The following is a 19,299-nucleotide window of genomic DNA, read 5'->3' on the forward strand; positions in this document are numbered from 1 at the left end:
AGCCACTATCTCCTGCCTTTTGAGTTTGCTCTAAATTTATTAATGAGTCTCAGTTACTTTGGACTGAGGAGATGTCACCAGGCTGGGGTCTGCCAGGAACAACTCAGCCTTCAGACTCTTATCCCTGGGAGTGCAGAGTGGAGAGGAGTAGAATGATGTTTTGGTTGAAAATGCTGACATTTGTCCAAGAACTTAAAGCAAGGGGAGGAGGAAAAAAATCCCCATAAGGGCTACATTCTTGGCTCCTTCATGCCAAATGCTTGAAGCACTGTTTATTCATATGTATAATGACAAGCACCAGAAAACAACATGCAACATTCTCCCCCCACCCCTGATCTGCAATCCCAGAAGAAGGACATCTACGACCATGATAGTGGAGGGAACTCGTGTTCAGAAAAGGTCCAAGGTGGGCATCCTGGCAGGGCCAGAATTTACTAGGGCAAAGGCAAGTGCCCCACCAGCTGGCCTCCTCCCGGCAGCTGGAGAAACCAGACACCTTCTCCTACCTCAGGCTCCACTAGGCAAAGTGGTGATGCCAGCCCTGGTTGGAGGGAACATGAGTCCTCTGAGGACAGTCCAGCCCTCTGAAGGTAATGAGGTGAAGCAGCCTTTCCTTTTAGGATGGCCATGAAGAGAGAGGCCATAGCCTAGATCAAGGCTCTTCTGGCTGAGAACAAGCCGGCCACTTGAAGAGGATAAAAGAGCCTTCTTGGCCTAAGGGAGAGTTCTGGGCTAGGAGTCCTTGGCATGAGTGTATACCTACCCACCCCCTTTCCCTAGCTGAAGGGCCAATTAGTAACTTAGGCCCCCCAAATGAGAACACTTTATCCATCACATTTCAGATGAATTATAAATACGTACACAGAATGAAACATAGTTCCAGTAGAAGCTGCGCACAGACCCTCACAGGGGCCAGCCTGAAAAAACATGAAGGAACCCCTTTGTTCTCTGTGGCTCTGGAGCTGCAGGCACAGCTGTCCCACCTTGTCCTTGAGTAATCACGGGAACAGCTCAGGACAGAGAGGGGTTCAGACTTAGAAACACCCTCATCCCCATCTCCCAGCTTCCCTCCTCAAATCCTTTCCCCGAAAGCTAAAAAATACAAAATACCTAGTTTTTCACTGAAGGACTCTGGGGCATTTGAAGATATAAATCTCACACTCCCCTATCAAGCGGGGAAACTCTGACCCAAAAGATTGGCCCGAAGTCAAAGGTCCTGCCAACCCAGATTCCCCAGTAATGCACACGTTACTGCGGAGGGTGCTGAGGAAGGCGAGGAGGTTGGAGGGGTTGACTCAGTCCTGAGGAGGAACTGGCACAGGACACATCCACCTTTGGGATGACAAATGGGCTAACTGGCACTGGTTTGGAAAATGGCTGGATTCTGCCTTTGTCATTCTTCCCTGGACAGCTCTATGACCAGGGCAGACTGACATGTTTTGAGTGGCATGGGAGGCAGGTGGCCCTTATCCAGTCAGCAGTGACTCTTGGGCCCTGGGGTCCAGAGAGGGACTGAAGGAGGTGTCAGGAAGAGGAGACACACCAAGGACAAATATGGAACTGGGTCCCAAAGTGAAGAAGCACCAATAGCATCAGCCTGCCCTGGACTGAGGTGGGGGTGAGGGCTGGGGGGATAGAGCCTGGAAAAAATGAGACAGAGGAGGAATGGAGGACAAAGTGAGAGGGCATATTCTTTCATAAAGGTGAGAAGGGGAAGTGTGAACCAGCGTCCAGAGAAGGAGCAGGGAGGAGAAAAAAAGGAGAAGAGAGTGAAGGGGAGGTGGGCCCATCCATCCATGTCCTGGGGCTCTGGGGCAGCTTAGACTCATGATGGTCCTTTTTCCTCCTTCCAACGCCCCTAGCTGGCCCCACAGGAATGAAAGGAAGGCCTGAACAGACTCAGAAAGGGACCTTGAATGCTTCAGATCTAAGAGGCTGGGGAAGGGGGCTGGACAGAGAGGCAGGAGGTGGGGAGGGCTGAAACAGAGAGCCCCCTCGCCCCCTCATCTTGTGTCCCAAGTGTAAGACAAGCCCAAGAAGGAGGACAGGGAGAAAGGTAGAAAATTTCTAGGGCAAGTAGGAGTTCAGAGTGTTGGTGGAAAGTGCCCCAGCAGGGTGGGGTGGGAGAACTAAGGGAACAGAGAAAACTGATTCCCAAGCAAGTTTCCTGGCTACTGTTTCTTAAAGTTGCAATTCAGTTGCAATTGGGACCCTCTGGAAGGCTGCTTTCTAGGCAAGTCAGCCTCCTGGGTTCAAACATGATGGACTCTGTGGGCAAACAGGGGCCAGAGGAGGGAGTGGGGAACATACTGAGCTCAGACTAATGTCAGGTCAGTGCAGACATGGGGCCTTGATGACAGCCACTGAAGAGAGGTCACTAAACCACTGGTGGGCCCTCCATGCAAGAGAGCAGGGAGAAGGCTGCCAACCAATTTTCCCTCCCCCCACTTTTATTGAAGCTGGACAGATCGATAGACGTGGCAGCAAGGAACCAGTCTCAGGTCTCCTGACCCCAGCCCTTGCCTGCAGCAGAGGCTGGTTTTCAGAGGCTGTGAGGGTACGTGTAAGACCCCAAGGAAGATGCCTGGGTCCAGGCAGTAGACAAGAAGCACTGAGCTCCTGCCATCTGGGACTCCAGGAAGAGGAGGGATAGGAAGGCACTGGGAGGGCTGCCCAGGTTTCCGACAGCTGGTGCCTGCCCATCAGTGAAGACGTCTCAAAGCCCAGAATGATGGGGGAGGGAAGTTGGAGGAGAAGGAAGAGGGAGGTCCTGGAAGCCGGAGGTGGTTGAAGAGGTGCTGTCCTGTTCGGGAGTAGCTGGGGGCTGCTTACTGCTTCTCCACCGCTCCCTGCTCAGCTGCGCTCTCCGGGCTGGCGCCCTGACCCTGGTCCTGGCCCTGCCCATGCCACGGGGTCTCCTTGAACACAAACCAACAGTTCCCGGCCCACAGGAAGAAGTTGATAAAGCCGAAGAGCTGCAAAGACATGGTGGGGGGAGGAGGGAGGTCGTGAGAATAGGAAGGAAGGCATTGTGGGAACAGGGAGGGGGGATTCCTGCGTGAGGTTGGGGGAGGGAGGCATAGAGGGTTAGAAAGCCTGAAAGACAGAGGACTGGCTGTAGAGCATGGTGTAGGGCCATCACCCATTAAGGAGCTCTCTGATGAAGGTATCTAACTCTGTCTGCAGCATGCACCCAAACTGTGGCTTGGTCGCTGGAAGAATGTGATTCCTGGAGTGTAGTACCATGCAAAGCAGAGCAAAGAGCAAGGGCTCTCATGGTGCCTCGCCCAGCATCCTTGGGGCCTCCTGGGATGGGCGGGGCCAGAGCTGTCCAAGGTGCTCCTTTCCTAGGGCAGCCACCCAGCTGGCTCTATCCAAATATTTATTCAAAATACTTTAAAAACTATCAGCAGGAAGTATTTAGGGGAGGTGTACGGATGTCTGCAATTAACTTTGAAATGCATTAACAATAAGATGGACTGATAGATGAACAGAGGCAGATAGATAGGTGATAAACCAAGTCTAGTAAAATGTTAGTGGTACAGTCTAGTTGATTAGTGTGTGGGTGTTCATTGTAAAAATTCTTTCAAATTCACTGTATGTGAACATTTTTACAGTACAGTCTTGGGAGTGGGGGAGTGGCGGGGAGGTGGAACCTACCATCAAAATTCCAGCAAGGTCTAGAAAGCTCCCTGGTGTACCAGCCATTAAACCTTTCAGTTACTGGGCCTTGGGGATGTTTTGACCATTTTCAGGGAGAGATTTCCCTAAGTAAAATTCTCTCAGTTGTGTCCGACTCTGCAACCCCATGGACTATATAGTCCATGGAATTTTTCAGGCCAGAATACTGGAGTAGGTAGCCTTTCCCTTCTCCAGGGGATCTTTCCAACCCAGGGATCGAACCCAGGTCTCTATCTGGGGATGTTTAAGCCAAGCTTTCCAGGGCAGGGCTGAAGTGGCTGGGATGACAGGGGTACATTTGCAAAACTCGAGGCCTCAGCTATTTAACAACTGATATAGAGATATTTTGATGTTCTAACAACTAAGGTGGCCAATACATGCATACCAGCTGGACCCACCACTGCCCAAAACTCTTTTCCAGCCTGGAGCTCCTTCTCATGCACTCTGGGTCAGCTCCCAGCTTTGCGCCCCACCATGGCCCTAGGCGCCCTCTTCATGCACTTGTGTGCATGCATGCACACACACATAAAGAGACAGGAGGAGTGGGAGGTGGTCACAGCGAGCATGCCAGGAGGTGGGGAGAACAGAGGGAAATGGGAGGCAGAGGGCAGGAGGGGGAAGAAACGGGAGGTTGAGTGGCCCTTCCCAAATGTCCCTTGGGGTCAGCCAGAGGCCAGCAGCCAGCGTGAAGCAGAGGGGATGTGCTGGCTGCAGGTGCTCGGGATACCAGCTATGAGGACACCCTCCGTGTTCTTCTCAGCCCCTACTGCTGTGACTGGCCTGGGCATCAGGGACAGTGCTGCCTCCCCCAGACCCCATCAGTGGCCACAACTCTCACCACGGAGATGTTGGCCAGTCCCATGGAGGGTGTGGCCCCGGCACTGCACACCGCTTCCTCTCCATGGCACACAGACATGGCGGCAGTCAGGCTGGATGGCCGTGTGGCCCCCTTGACATCAGTCAGGCCCTTGCCCCAGGCAGCTGCAGCTACCAGCCAAAAAAAGGTGAAGGAGACAGTCACACAGAAGTCCTGGGAGGAGCAGAGGGACAGGAAATACAGTCAGAAAGGACTCCATGATTCTGCACTTCTTTTCCTCTTGCCCTAATCCACTGTGATCCTGGGGTCCCAGGACAGCTGCCTCTTCCCATCCTACCCGAAACCTGGAGGCTCAGGGAGCCTAGATCATTCTGGGGAATCTGCCATCAAGAGAATCCTGCCAGCCAGGGCTACCCTTGCCCATGCCCTCAGAACTGAGGTCAGGGAACAAGTCATCTATTGGTCAGTGTCATCCCCAAACCCAAGCAGCCTAAACGCACCACGCTCCCCTGTCCCAGCCTTTGCTTTGATCACCATTGCTCAGTTACACCTGGTGGCAGAGTTAGGGCAGACTGCAGGAGATAAGTGGGGATCCCCTAAGGCACCCTTTCCACCTTGCATGCCTAGGATAAGGAGAAAGCAAAGGGGAAATAGCATTAATAATCGCTAGCACTTATGGAGGCTAACTATATACTATATATTTTTATACCAGATATTTTATCCTTCCAAAACAGTGAGATAGTTATTGTTATCTTTCCATTTTCTAGTCGAGGAAACTAACATTTAAAGAGGTTAAATAACTTGTCAAGAGCATATGGCTAGTAAGGGACAGTGCTGGGGTTTGAACCCAAGCAAATCTGACTCTAGAGCCTGCTTCTTGAAGCTGTTGTGCCTCCTGTGAGCAGAGCAAGTGATGGGAAGTTGGCAGACACAGAGCCCTGAGACGTGGGCCTTCTACAGGCCCAAGGACCTGGCAGCCCCAGCACCCAAAGGGACCAACAGCAAAGAGCTGGCAGGGAGATTGAGGATGTTCACCTGCAAGGGTCAGGGACCCAGGAAAGCTGCCATGCTTGTCCTCAGCCCAGGACGTACACCTCCTCAGTATCTCCTCCCCACCCCATCCCTCCTGGCTGTTCCCACTCACCACCAGTGGGAAGCGCCTATTTTCCGTATAGAGTTTGTGGAAACGCAGGTAGATGACGAGCGCAGCTATGGTGTAGAAGAAGGAAAAGATGCCCAGGGTCACGAAGAACTCAGCAGGGGCAGAGAAGTCTCCCATGAGGTGCATGGTCTTGGAGGTGGATTCCTCATCACAGAGGGGCATCTCATACTGGACCCGGTTCAACCTGCAGGTGGCATGAAGCCAATCCTGAGCTCAGGGCGGTCCTCTCCCCAGGCAAGCAGCAGGCCCTCCCTGCCCCAGGGGCAGTCCGGCTCCAGTTCTCACCCAGGGACTCTTGCAGAGCCAAGAGAGGGGCATGTAGGGAGGAAAGTTTATGGAGGGAACCTTGGAGTCAAGACAGGAATTTCCCTGGAATTCTGGCCAAAGTCTACCTCCCGCTCAGCCACCACCCCACGCTCGTCCACGCTATCCAGACACAGTGACCCTGTATTCCCAAGTATCTCCAGGACCCTTTAGGTCATAACCACAATATATATAGTTCATCTATTTCTGTCAGCCAAACCATCAGGGGAATCAGCTTCATTCTGCCCCTGGGAAAGCACTGTGCCCAAGTTAAGATTGGAATTACCTGTTCTCAGACTTTAAGTCCCCTAGTGAGACCACATTAGACCAAATCAAGAAAGGAGAACAAACACACTATTATGTGCAAGAGACAGCTGATCTAACTTGGATGCTGCTCCTAGAAATTTCTGAAGAGGTGAGCCCTGTCCCTATTCCCCTCTGAACACTTGGGCTCCCCCTTCTCTAAGCTCCTAGATACCCAGGAAAGAGTATTCCCTTCTACCTCCTGGTCAAGGTGTGCCTCCTTGTATTCTGGTGGTACAGGTGAGTGTTCCCCTTCACCTCTTTAGGATCTGAGTACTGACAAGCTTCCTTACCTTCAAGGCAGGGAGGAGGCTGTGGAGGGTAGAAGAGACTTGCCCAGCTAGCCCAGACTCCTATAAGTCTCCACCCCACACAGTGGGGTTCTTTCTGTAGGAGCTGTCATTACCTGCTATTGGTTATTCATGGACTGGAACATTATTAAAACAAGAGTTTATCTGAGTTTCCCTTATATTTTTCTCTGGCTGCTGCCGCTGCTGCTAAGTCGCTTCAGTCGTGTCCGACTCTGTGCGACCCCATAGACGGCAGCCCACCAGGCTTCTCTGTCCCTGGGATTCTCCAGGCAAGAACACTGGAGTGGGTTGCCATTTCCTTCTCCAATGCATGAAAGTGAAAAGTGAAAGTGAAGTCGCTCAGTCGTGTCCAACTCATAGCAGCCCCACAGACTGCAGCCTACCAGGTTCCTCCATCCATGGGATTTTCCAGGCAAGAGTACTGGAGTGGGGTGCCATTGCCTTCTCCTGTCTGAAATTCCTAAAGGGCAGGAAGGTTCTGTGCCTTGTAATTCTATTTGAAACTGGAGTGGCACACAACAAAAGGTCTTTAGGTTTCTGGAGGAGGAGGAGACCACTCAGGTCCTGCTGATCCAATGAGAGAGGATGTGCTGGGTCAGAATCAGCTCATGCTCACCTGAAGGGATAGCCGAATGAAACAATGATGGCGCTCACATCCTTGGCTTCGTTGTTGCAGCGAACCGTTGCTCCTGTCTCCCCGCTGTAGGAGCCGCAGGACCCGAAGGCGAAAATAGCAAAGAGCTGAGGGAGAGTGAAGCCCGTTTGAGAGTCAGAAGGTCTCAACTGGCCAAGATCTATCCCTCTGAACCACCCTCTCACTCCTAGCAGGTGCAGATATGGGATGGGGCCAAGTGAAAGTGAAAATGAAAGTCGCTCAGTCATGTCTGACTCTTTGCGACCCCACAGACTATAGTCCACTAGGCTCCTCTGTCCGTGGAATCTCCAGGCAAGAATACTGGAGTGGGTAGCCATTCCCAGGAGTCCCTTTAATCAAGTCCCTTCTGGCCAGGGACCCATGGCTTCTGTTGGTCTCCCAGCCTCAGGGTGCTCTGTTCACTGCACAGGATGCTGGACCAAATAGCCAAATGCATAGGGTTGACTTTGACTGGTACCTGGGAGGGAAATGAAGAGGGAGAAATGGGCAGTTTCTAGGTCTCCCCACTGGATGTGACATTGGAGACCACAGATAGCCTCCTTAAGATGATGACTAACACAAAGCAATTTAGGCTTTGGAAACTTCTATCTCAATGGTGCACTTGAATTTCCTCCCCAAGGGAGAGGCATCCTAGAAACTCCCCTGTGCCAACCGAGATCAGGCATGCATGGAATTCTTTCCATTTCTCCTTTGAAGGCATCATTCAATCTTGTCTAACCTTCTTGCTAACTTACAGTAACTTCGTGCCTCAGCGGAGATATAGCTGGAGGGGACCACTTCTGTCAAGCCTTCAGAGGGGCAAAGGGGGCAGGGGCCGGGCTGCTATCCCATGGTACCACCAGCTAACTTCTCTTCCCCTAAAGGCACCTTTCCTTCAGCAACAGTGCTGGCTGGGTTGATGCCGTCAGTCCTGGCTCAAACCCAGAGGAAAGTATCCTCCACTTGCCTTATCAGCCTTTGCTATTTCCCCAGTGGTGTTTCACTCTATAATCTGTTGATGCTGCCATTTCTCGGTGTTGAGAACCAAAGGCATTTCAGATTACTTGAATTGTTTTCCTCTTCACATTTCATCACGTTACTAAACCTCCTATCTTGAGTGAAATGGAATTTCCTCATCCTACAATTTTCTAATTTCTTCCTGGGGACACACACTTTGGTTAGAAAAGGAGGTGAGAAATTGGAATTTCTTATTCTCCCACATCATCTGTTGAGGCCCCATTTCCTGTGTTCTTACCATTGGCTTATCCATGATATAATCCTTTGTGTTAAGCAGTGAGCTTATTCTGTTAATTGTTCACCTTTTGTGTGTTTCTTTGTGATTCAGTATCTCAGACATGAATTACCTGGAAGACAGCTAATTCGCATCCCAACCCTGCATCCAGAGTTGATAGAATAGAGTTGTGTGCATGGTATCTTGCTAATGCTCGATAGTGTTGTGGAAGGAAAAGAGACCTGGGTTAGGAGTCTGGAAATCTGGGTCCTAGTCCTGGTCCTGTCACTAATGAGCCAGCAACTTCTAACAAGCCATTCTGTTCTCTGCATCTCAGTTTCCTCATCTGTAAAACGAGAGGTTTGGAGCAGGCCATCCCAAGGCCTTTTCCAGCTCTGTGGTTCTCTCACTCTGAGGGTAGCTCTCTCCATGTGCTCTTGGCTGGGTTTGCCGGCAGCTGCGCTCTGATCCTCGGTGGTGTCCGGTGCCACTGCCCCACCTTGCATCGCCTGGCCTGGCAGATCTTCTCCAGGCTGGAGCCATTGACCCCTCTCTAAAGGTCATGATGGGTACCTCTCTGTTCCTAGGAGGTTTAATTCGAACAAACAAGAATTGTCTCCATCTTAACACTCCTCCGGGAAAGGAGATAGTGTAATCTCTCTCCAGTGTCAGAATATTCCTGATCTGACTTAAGCTACAGAGGCCACAGTGGAACACTGTTGCTCATCTTCTTGACAGAACTGGAGAGAAGTCACTCAGAACCTCTGCCTCATCACCTTTACATACTCCAGGTTGCCTCCCTGGCATAACTGTGGCACTCCTCTAGCTCATCCTCATAAGGATTCTCTAATCTTTTGTCAGCTCTGTGGTTCTCTGAGTCCTCATGGAAGTGTCTTTGTGCCTCTTAGCTTCTGGCGTCCAGAACTGGACACCATTAGGACGTACTATTCTAGAAGGGCAGACAGTTGGATATATTTTTACTGTTGGCAGTTAGTGAGTGGCTCTGTACAGGTGCCCCATAAAAGTTGGTACTTCTCACCTAGGGCAATGAACAGTTAGTTATGGAGCTTCTGTTTTACCAGCACTCTCTTGACTGACACTCCTGACCAGCTACAGAAAGATGTCATCTATTGAGCATCTACTATGTCCCAGGCATTGTTCTAGGCGATATGACTTATTAGTGAACAAAAGAGAAAAACAAAATCTCTGTCTTCATGGATCTTGTACCCTAGAGCTTCACTATCCACTATGGTAGCAATTAGCCAAATGTGGTTATTTACATTTAAATTAATTAAAATTAAATAACATTTAAGATTCGGTGGCTCAGTCACACTATCCACATTTCAAGTGCTCACTAGCCACATGTGACTAGCAGCTTCCATACTGAACCACACAGATTATAGAACTTTTCCATCATTGCAGAAAGTTCTGCTATGTCCAGAAGACAGGCTTGAGGTTCTAAAAATCCTGAACCCTGCTTTATGATTCCTCCATGGGCAAAATATACCCATAGTAACTTTAGTATTAACTGTATTCTCTTCTGTTCTGATTCTTTGAAAGTCAGGAGTCTCTAAACAACTTACATAATTTTATTAACCAGAATATATGGTTAAATCAGAACAACACAGTCAGAAGGTGTCAGATAACAGATGACAGTTTGCTATTAAGTGAACGGATAGTAGAATCTCGGGGAAATCTCTCAGGTTCACAGAACAGCAGAGCAAAAAGGATCTCAGAGATTATCAAGCGCAACAGTCTCATTTCATAGAGGTGGAAACTAAAGTCCCAAAAGATTAAGTGACTTTCCCAAGGTCACATTTAGCCAATGTGAGAGCCAGACTTAGAATTCACAACTCCTGATTGCTGGTTCACTGCTCTTTCTATGTCATCCATTCATTAATCAACAGTTATCAAGCATCTACTTTGTGCCAGACGCTGCAGAATCCAAGATGAATGAGACCAGTACCTGCTGTCAAGAGTCTGCATCCAGAAAGGAGTCATGCTCAAATAAAAGCCAAAACATAACCCAGGATCACAGAATTATTAAGGCTGAAAAAAGAGATCTCCACTCTGTGCAGGGAGGATTGCAAAGAGGGAGGAAGTAGCTGTGCACCTTGGGATGCAGGATCAGAGAAAGATGCTTTCCCAGCTCCTTCCACCTTTCTGCACCAGATATGCCTTTTTCCTGAACTGTGTCAGGGGACTGAGCCACAGGGAAGAGTACAGAAGGCCAGTAATCACCTCTGTTACTAGGCACCAAGCTGGTCATAAAGAACAGAAGCCAAGGAAAGATGGAGACCCCGAGACAAGGGACACCTCCGGGGCTCTCACGTCAACTAGCCTTCCTCCACATGGACCTGCACTGCTGGGAACAGCAGTGGCCATACTCTCCTCCTCCTCCTCCTCCTCCTCCTTTTCCTCTTCCTCCTGCCTCTGCATCTCTGTTGGAAAGATGTAAGAATAACCTTGCTAGTTTAAGGATGAGGCTCCACTTTGGCGCTGACTTGCTTTTTTGGTGATAACCTTTGTCAGTCCTGAGAACACTAACATTTCCACCTAGCGCAGAGCACAAGGAAGACAAGTTCTCCCCCAAAGCCTATTCTCACACAATCATCTCATTGGTTGTTACAGACTCTGATGGTGTGGCTTTTGAATTTTCCATATTTATTGAAATACCTTATTTTCACTACCAAGACCCCAGAGCCAAATAAGTGACTTTAGTACCTCAAAAGTGAGTTACTGATCAAGGGCATGCCCAGTTAAAAATTATATGACATTATCAGAACAGTGGGCTTCCCTTGTCAGAATCAGCTTGCAATGCAGGAGACCTTGGTTCGATTCCTGGGTTGGGAAGATCCCCTGGAGAAGGGAAAGGTTACCCACTCCAGTATTCTGGCCTAGAGAATTCCATGGAGTATACCCATGGGGTTGCCAAGAGTTGGACACAACTGAGCGACTTTCACTTTCACTTTCATTGGAACAGTGACTGAATAATCCAAGTGATTCATACCTTACCCTCAGAGTGGGGTAAAGGGGAGAGGGAGGATAAGGAGGAAGATAAGAAGAAGGGTAAGGAGGAAAAGGGGGCAACAGAGGATGAGATGGTTGGATGGCATCACCGATTCAATGGACATGAGTTTGAGCAAACTCCAGGAGATGGTGAAGGACAGGGAAGCCTGGCTTGCTACAGTCTATGGGATCGCAGAGTTGGACACAACTTAGCAAATGAACAAGAACAGAGTAGGGATTTGGCAGTAACATCTAAATGATCTTACCAAAGGACAGGTCTAGCTGACAGTCTGCATAAGGGGGAAAGTTAGGGAGAAGGAGAGGTTTGGGAACCAACACTTACTGAATACCTCTTGGATTGCCAGGCTCACCATGGTCTTCTCAGATGCTCCAATGCTTTACAGATATTACTTTCTGTAATCTTTCCAGAGAGCTCATGAGATGTATCTTACCCTCATTTACAGATAAGAAACTGAGACCCACGAAGATTTCATCACTTATCCAAGCTTCCATAGCTAGAAAGCTGAGAAAAACTAGTTCCCCAATAATTGGTATATGCCCATGTTCTTTGCCTAGCTTAGTGTAGACTCAGTGAGACCCCAGAACTGAAATAGAGGTGAAATTAGTTCATGTTAAAATTTTAAAAGGATACGCTAATAGAAGAATAACATTACTTTATCTCACCAGGATTCCAGTAAAAGCTTTGCTTTTTTGGTAATAGTGACAACAGAGTTTTCAGTTATCATTACAATAACTGCAAGCTTTGTGTGTGGTGGTTTTTTCCCCTTGTCCAGACAGGAGTATTTGATCCCTCCAAGCAGGAAATATGCAAAAAGTCCCAAATGATATTTTCACTGTCATTTTGGTGCTGGTTCCTGGGGCCAGTGCCTGTGTTCACCTGTAGAGACTCAGGGCAAGTGAAACTCACTTTGGATTCAGGTTACCAGGATGGCAATAAAAGCAAAGCATATCTCTTTATGAGGCTACCCTGTGAATGAAAGCTGAGTTCAGAGCCTAGCCATGGACTCCTGGATTGAGTATTATGAGAGAAAAGCATAACTTCCTCTCTAAGAAACTGAGGATCTTAAAAGTCAAACAGGTTTTAACTCTTAGGGATCAGAGCTGACTGTGGACGGGACCAGGCATTGCTTTGTGCAGCCTTACAGAAATGTTATGGGTATTGGCTGGGGGTGGGTTGGGAAAAGGACAGAAAGGTTGAAGAAAGAAGCCTTTCAGAATCCCCCCCATGGAGGATGATTCCGTGGTCTAATAACCTCATTGTTTTCCTCATCCCTTGATAGTCTTTCTCAAATTTCCCTTAGATCCAATTGTCTAGTTTAATGATAAAACCATACTGTTTTATTTCCGGTTCTGCTCCTCTGGATTGCTCATAATGGCTTTCCAGCTCCGGAAAGCAGACACATGGAGCCTTAAGATCACTCTTCCATGGACCCCTCAGATACTCAAGGGGTGCGTCAGAGCAGGGAAGTGAGGAGAGGTGAAAGAGCTCAGTCAGCAATCATTCCAAATGCTCTTGAGGCAGTAGGGAGAGTGGAAAGTCCCCACTAGGTCCCAGAGTTTGCACTCGGGAGCTCCCCAGGCTGGCCGGTAGCCCCAGTCAGGGTCTCGGATATCGGATGATAACCCCAAATGCACTATTGCTCCTGAATTCCAGATCTGCTGATTCTCATCCAAAGGATGACTTATGAATCAGTGACACAGTGTTAACTCCTGTCTCCAGCGAGTTAAAAGCCCTTTAGAACTCAATCCTCCTCAGTATTAATGGTAACTTATTCCCCAGCTGAATTTTGTGCTGAAAGCACATTAATTAAGTTATTCACACACCATTTGGTGCGCGGATTGTCTAACAAATCTCTTCTGTGATAGTGCACTAAATGCTCCCGACAGGTCTTTATAATTTGAAAGAGTGACTGCACCTGTCCAGATTCCTAATTTATACACTGGGAAGGACAGAGAACATGCTAAGGTCTCAAAGTACCAGTCAGGCAGGAGAAGATGGTGTTTCCCCTATACCACTACAGGGAAACTGAGGCCCTGGGCAAATGATTTCTTCAAGGTCACAGAATAAGTCTAATCAAGGGTAATGTTCTAGCATGCCAACCCATTTAGAGCAGAAAGGGACCCTAGGGATGGTCTGATCAACATTTGATTAATATTGGAAACTGAAGCCCAAAGAAGAGATTTCTGCCAAGGTCAAGTAGGTAGAAAAGGCAGGTCCAGGTCTGCAACCTAAGGCCCCAGCTTTCCAGCTCAATGTTCTATCTTAGTCTGTTGCTGCTACTGCTGCTAAGTCACTTCAGTCGTGTCCGACTCTGGGCGACCCCATAGACGGCAGCCCACCAGGCTCTGCCGTCCCTGGGATTCTCCAGGCAAGAGTACTGGAGTGGGTTGCCATTGCCTTCCCCATATCTTAGTCTACAAGGCACGTTTTGGCTGACTTTTATTGTCTTATTTTTCTTTTCTTTATTTCATCCCAGAGCCATGAAATCCATTCATTCATTCACGCACTTGCTCCCGCAGTTACAGCAACGCAGATTACTCTAGTGATCTCAGCAGAGCAGGCCTGCCGGCCAGGACCCTGTCCCTTGAGTCCACCTCCAGGATCAGTCAGGCCCTGGCAGGTCGGGGGGACAGGATGGTACCCATCGCCTGCCTCCTTCCCTCCTCTGCCCTCCGCAGCTTTCCTCGTCCCCCTTGTCCTCCTCCCCCCTCCCGCCACCCGGGAGTGGTATGTGCAGGATCAGAGTTCTGGAAAGGTTACACCCGGGTCCTCTCGCCCGGGTGAAATGTGAGCGCCCTGGGCAAAAGCTCCTTGCACATAGAAGGACTGAATCCGGGACTCCGCATGCCTCGTTCCTCACCCTCCTGCCACCAAGTGCTGAGAAGCAACCCCAGACCACCCCTCCCCCGCCCACCTGTCGCCGCCCCCCACCCTTCCGCCCGGCCAGCCGCAGCACCTCCCCACCCCACCCCCCAACTCCGGCCACATTGCTTAGGGTCAGCGTCACAGCCCAGGCTCCCGAAATAGCCCTGGGCTGGGGTTGCGACTCACCCACTGGAGAACTTTGATGAAGCCCAGCGGCTCCTCCAGCCGCCGCCAGTGCAGCCCCACGAGCAGGCGGTCCACCTGCAGAGACACAGCCCGCCCGGGGTCAGGGCGGTGGGACCAGGGAGGGCGCTGCCCTCTTTCTCTCACATGCGGGAGAAGGGGCGGAATAAGGGTCGGCCCGACACCCCGGGAGAGGAGCAGAGACGAGAGGGAGCCTCAGGGGCGTGAGGGGAGTACCTGCTGGCGAGGCGACTTGTCCGCGGTGTGGCTGGAGCTCTCCGTCGAGGACATGCTGGCGCAGCGGGGCCGGGGCGCGGCGCGGGGGCTGCGGGGGCTGCGGGGACTGTGGTGGGGCTGAGGGCTGCTGACCCGCGGCGCGGGAAGCGGGCGGTACCGGAGCTGGAGCGGCCGTCGGCCGCCCGGGATCCAGGCTGGCTGGGTGGGTCGCGGGGGGCGCTGCGGCTCGCGCTCTCCGAGGCCGCGGCCGCCGCTCTACCCGGCCGGCTGCAGAAAGCCCCCGAGTCCAATTCAAACTTCTGTCAAACTCACGAACCAACTTGGCAGCCGAGTCACGTGGCGCCCGCTCTCAAGCCCTCCTCCCGCCCCCTTAGCTCCCGGGTCCCTGCCCGCGGGACGCCTTAAAGGGACCTGTGGCCTCTGCGGGCAGTTCGGCCGCGAGGGGGCTCCGGTTCTTTGCCAGAGCCTCCAGGGGTCAGCGAGACACCGCGGCCACCCCGACCCACAACCCAAGTGGGGAACTGGCCCGGCGCGCTGGCGGTCACCGGCTCCCAAGTTTATCTTTCCCAACTTTCCTGGATTTGGAGCTGCTCAGTGCCTTTCCTCTTCCTCAACATGTAGAACCTAAAGCATTCTCATCAAAGCATTTTATCAGTACTGAAATAAAGTTCTAAAACTTCTGATTAGCAAACTGCTTTCTCCCAAAATCTTCAAAGCCAGAACAGACGAAAAGGGCAATAGAAGATACCCAGTTTGTGCTGTCTAGTTAGGCGTTGCCGTCTATGGAGTCGCACAGAGTCGGAAAAGACTGAAGCGACTTAGCAGCAGCAGTAGGGGTTGCTTTAATATTTTAACAGCAAAAACCATTCTTACCTTAGTGATTTAAAAGTTATGGATCATTGAAAAGTTTAAAATAGCCACTGCCATTTAAATGAGAGTGAAAAATAGTCTTTGAGGAATGGAAGGGGCTCAGAAGATGTACTTTGTGTTGAAAATTTGACGTTGTTACTTAGGATCTACCATAAATCGGTCCCTAATTTTCCAACTGGGTTCTGCACGAGCCGGAATGAGTAATGATGCATATTACACGTTCGGTTTACAGGAGTGTAAATGTTAAGTACTGAGAGGTTAAGTGATTTGTCCAAAGTCCCTGAGCGAGCCAGTGGGGATGGGGTGGGGCATAGTCAAAGAAACTGCCTTCACCTTCTAAAAATTGGCTGTAAATGTGTACCCATCGCCTGAGTATCATTCCTGGAAGTCCCTTCTGGTACTTCAGAGTGACTTTTGAGGGAACATTTAGCTATTGTTAATGCGATTTGTCCCCTACGTAAGTGCCTTGCAAGCTTGGAGGTGGTCAATAAGGGGGGTCAAGTCACCTGGGCTTGAAGGGAATTTCTCCAGTGGACTTCCATGCAAATCTAGGCTAAGCAAGGAACTGCTGAGTCCCCAATCCATGAGTGCCTACATGCTCAGTTGTGACAGACTCTGTGGCCCTATGGACTGTAGCCCGCCAGGCTCTTCTGTCCATGGGGTATCTCAGGCAAGAATACTGGAGTGGGTTGCCATTTCCTTCTCCAGGGGGTCTTGCAGACCCAGGGATTGAACCTGTATCTCTTGCATCTCCTGCACTAGCAGGTAGATTGTTCACCACAGTGCCACCTGGGAAGCCCCCCCGCCCCAATCCAGTTGTTAATAAATTGTCCTGCAGTCTCAGAGATTCCTTTTCTATGGAATAGGGATAATAATTTCTGTCCTTATTTCATAAAGTGATCAGCAGCTTAAGTGGTATAAGGTATGTAAATACCCACACTACACACATGAAATAATACACTCATTAGCAATGTCAACAACAATATGCATGTGGAATACAATGCAATCAGAGAAGAATCAGAATAACACAGCAAAAATCCACATACCCACCAATCAGCCTTGTGAAATTTTAACACTCTTCTTCATTTGTCTCAAATCTATTCTTTAAAAACAAAATTAAAATTGCATGTAAAATTGAACCCCTGGGTGTACCCTCATATCATTCTCTCCCTTTTTCCTTGCTGTAAATAACAACTATCCCACCCTGCATTTGTTTTTAGTTAGCCTCATGTACATTTTAGTGCTTTTTCTCTCTATATATAACTATATACATGACTGTATGACTGTATCTAGAAATAACACACATTCACCATAGTATTATTTTTCGGATTGTTTTAAATGTTAGGTAAACAATATCATACGTTAGGTATCCTTCCTCTGCTTTTTTTTTTAAACATAATGTTGTGTTTGTAAGAGTCATCTAGCCTGATGCACGTACCTTTTAGTTCATTCTTTTTAGCTATAAGGAATTCCACTACATACATATACCATATGTATTCACTTATTCTCATATTGATGGACATTGAGATTATTTCCAAACATCTATTCTCACAAACAGTCCTGCATCGCGTGTGTACATATGTCCTTCTGCATCTGTGCCTAGGTTACTTCACAGTAAGACATTTCCAAACTTTTCTTTTTTAATACAAATGCTGGTAAGAAATACATTTTTATGTCATGATCCGTGATATAAATGGAAACAAAAGTTTCACAAAAAGCTTCCATATTTTCTATTCCATTTCATTTTTTTTTAAAGTCTGATGATCCAGAAGCAAATCCAGGTTTTGTGGGGGCTAAAGTTTATACAATTTGGGCACTCTCTTTAGAAAAAGAATAGAAAATTATGAATAAAAATATATTAGCCAGGTATTGGAAGAAGCTTTGCAAGTGAGAGGTCCTGAAGCTTAAGCTTCATTAGTTTTAGGGTCCCTCTGAGTAGACACACTAAATTAATTTAATGATTCATTTATAATGATGGATCTCTACCAGCAGTTTGAGAAACATTTCTCTATACCTAAAAGTGAGCTAGCTGGGTCGTGAGATGTGAACACTGCAACTCTGAGTTTTGATAAATGTTTATACCCATGTAACTACCACCATGATCCAGATAACAAAAGCTTCCATCATTCCCATGTGGTTCTTCCTGCCATTTTGCTGTCAATCCCCAGTCAACTGCTGATCTGCTTTGTCATTATAAATTTGCTTTGCATTTGCCTAACCCTAGGTCACATATGGAGAAGGCAACGGCACCCCACTCCAGTACTCTTGCCTGGAAAATCCCATGGACAGAGGAGCCTGGTGGGCTGCAGTCCATGGGGTCGCTACTAGTTGGACCTGACTGAGCGACTTCACGTTTACTTTTCACTTTCATGCACTGGAGAAGGAAATGGCAACCCACTCCAGTGTTCTTGCCTGGAGAATCCCAGGGATGGGGGAGCCTGGTGGGCTGCCGTCCATGGGGTTGCACAGAGTCTGACACGACTGAAGCGACTTAGCAGCAGCAGCAGCAGGTCACATATATTTTCTCCTATGTTTTATCCTAAATGTTTATAGTTATATGCTTTCCACTTGGATATTTTTGAGCTTTCTTTTTTTTTAATAAGTTATGTAATTTAGATCAAGGTTCTTTCTTTATTCCTTCTTTCCTTCCTCCTTCTCTCCGTCCACCCTTTCTAAGCATGTTGATATTCAGTCGTTCTAACATCATTTTTTGAAAAGACTATACTTTCTCCATTTAATTGCTCCTGTGCTTTTGTAAAAAAGAATCAGTCGGTCATATTTGTGTGAGTCTATTTCTGGACTGTCTGTCTAATCTGCGTCTCTGTGCCCTTGCCAGTACCACACTGTGTTGGATACTGTAGCTTTAAAGTAAATCTTAAAATAGAGTGATACAATTCCTCCAACTTTAGTGGTCTTCTTCAAAATTATTTAGCTATTCTAGTTCCTTTGCCTTTCAAAATAAATGTTAAGATCAGCTTGTCCATATCTTCAAAAAATTCTGCTAGAATTTTTATTAAAATTACATTAAATCTACCTGCCTAGATCAATTTAGGCAAAATTGACATGAATTTTATGTTGCATTTTTCAATCTATAAACATGACATGCTTCTCCATTTATTTAGGGCTTCAGTTGCTTTCATCAGCATTTGCAGTTTTCAGCATACAGATCATGTACATGTTTTGGCAGATTTATTCTCAACTATTTAATTTGTGAGAGGAGCCATTATAAATTATATTATATTATTTTTTTAATATAATTTTAAACTTAAGTTTCCTTTTGACAATTGTTAGCATATAGAAACATGATTGATGTTGTTTCTGTTGACATTGTATCCTATGACTTTCCTAAAGTCACATTTTAGTTCCACGAGTTTTTTGTAGGTTCCTTGGGATTTTCTATGTAAACAATTATATCGTCTGCAAATAGAGAAAGTTTTATTTCTTCCTTTATAAACTGTATGCCTTTTATTTATTTTCCTTGTCCTATTGCACTGGCTAGGACTTTCAGTATGATGTCGAATAGGACTGGTGACAATGGACATCGTTGCCTTGTTCCTGACCATCAGACAAAGTATCCAGCTTTTCACCATTTCATGTGATGTTAACTCTATGTTTTTTATTAATGCCCTTATCAGCTTCTGTCAGTTTCTTTTCTGTTTCAAGTTTGCTGA

The 19,299-nt window shown here is 48.1% G+C and overlaps 1 protein-coding gene across 1 annotated transcript; it reads right to left on the reverse strand.

The window, feature by feature from the left end:
- Positions 1–235: 235 nt before the first annotated feature.
- On the reverse strand, positions 236–15,076 carry SYPL2 (synaptophysin like 2). The gene is made up of 6 exons (XM_052636506.1): positions 14,759–15,076; positions 14,525–14,599; positions 7,194–7,318; positions 5,643–5,844; positions 4,520–4,711; positions 236–2,975 (listed from the first exon to the last, which is right to left on the reverse strand). Exons 1-6 carry the CDS (start codon positions 14,810–14,812, stop codon positions 2,829–2,831), a joined length of 795 nt encoding a protein of 264 aa, XP_052492466.1. The 5' UTR covers positions 14,813–15,076; the 3' UTR covers positions 236–2,828.
- Positions 15,077–19,299: the final 4,223 nt, after the last annotated feature.

Source organism: Budorcas taxicolor, chromosome 3 (assembly GCF_023091745.1).
Source record: "Budorcas taxicolor isolate Tak-1 chromosome 3, Takin1.1, whole genome shotgun sequence".
NCBI classification, from domain to species: Eukaryota; Metazoa; Chordata; class Mammalia; order Artiodactyla; family Bovidae; genus Budorcas; species Budorcas taxicolor.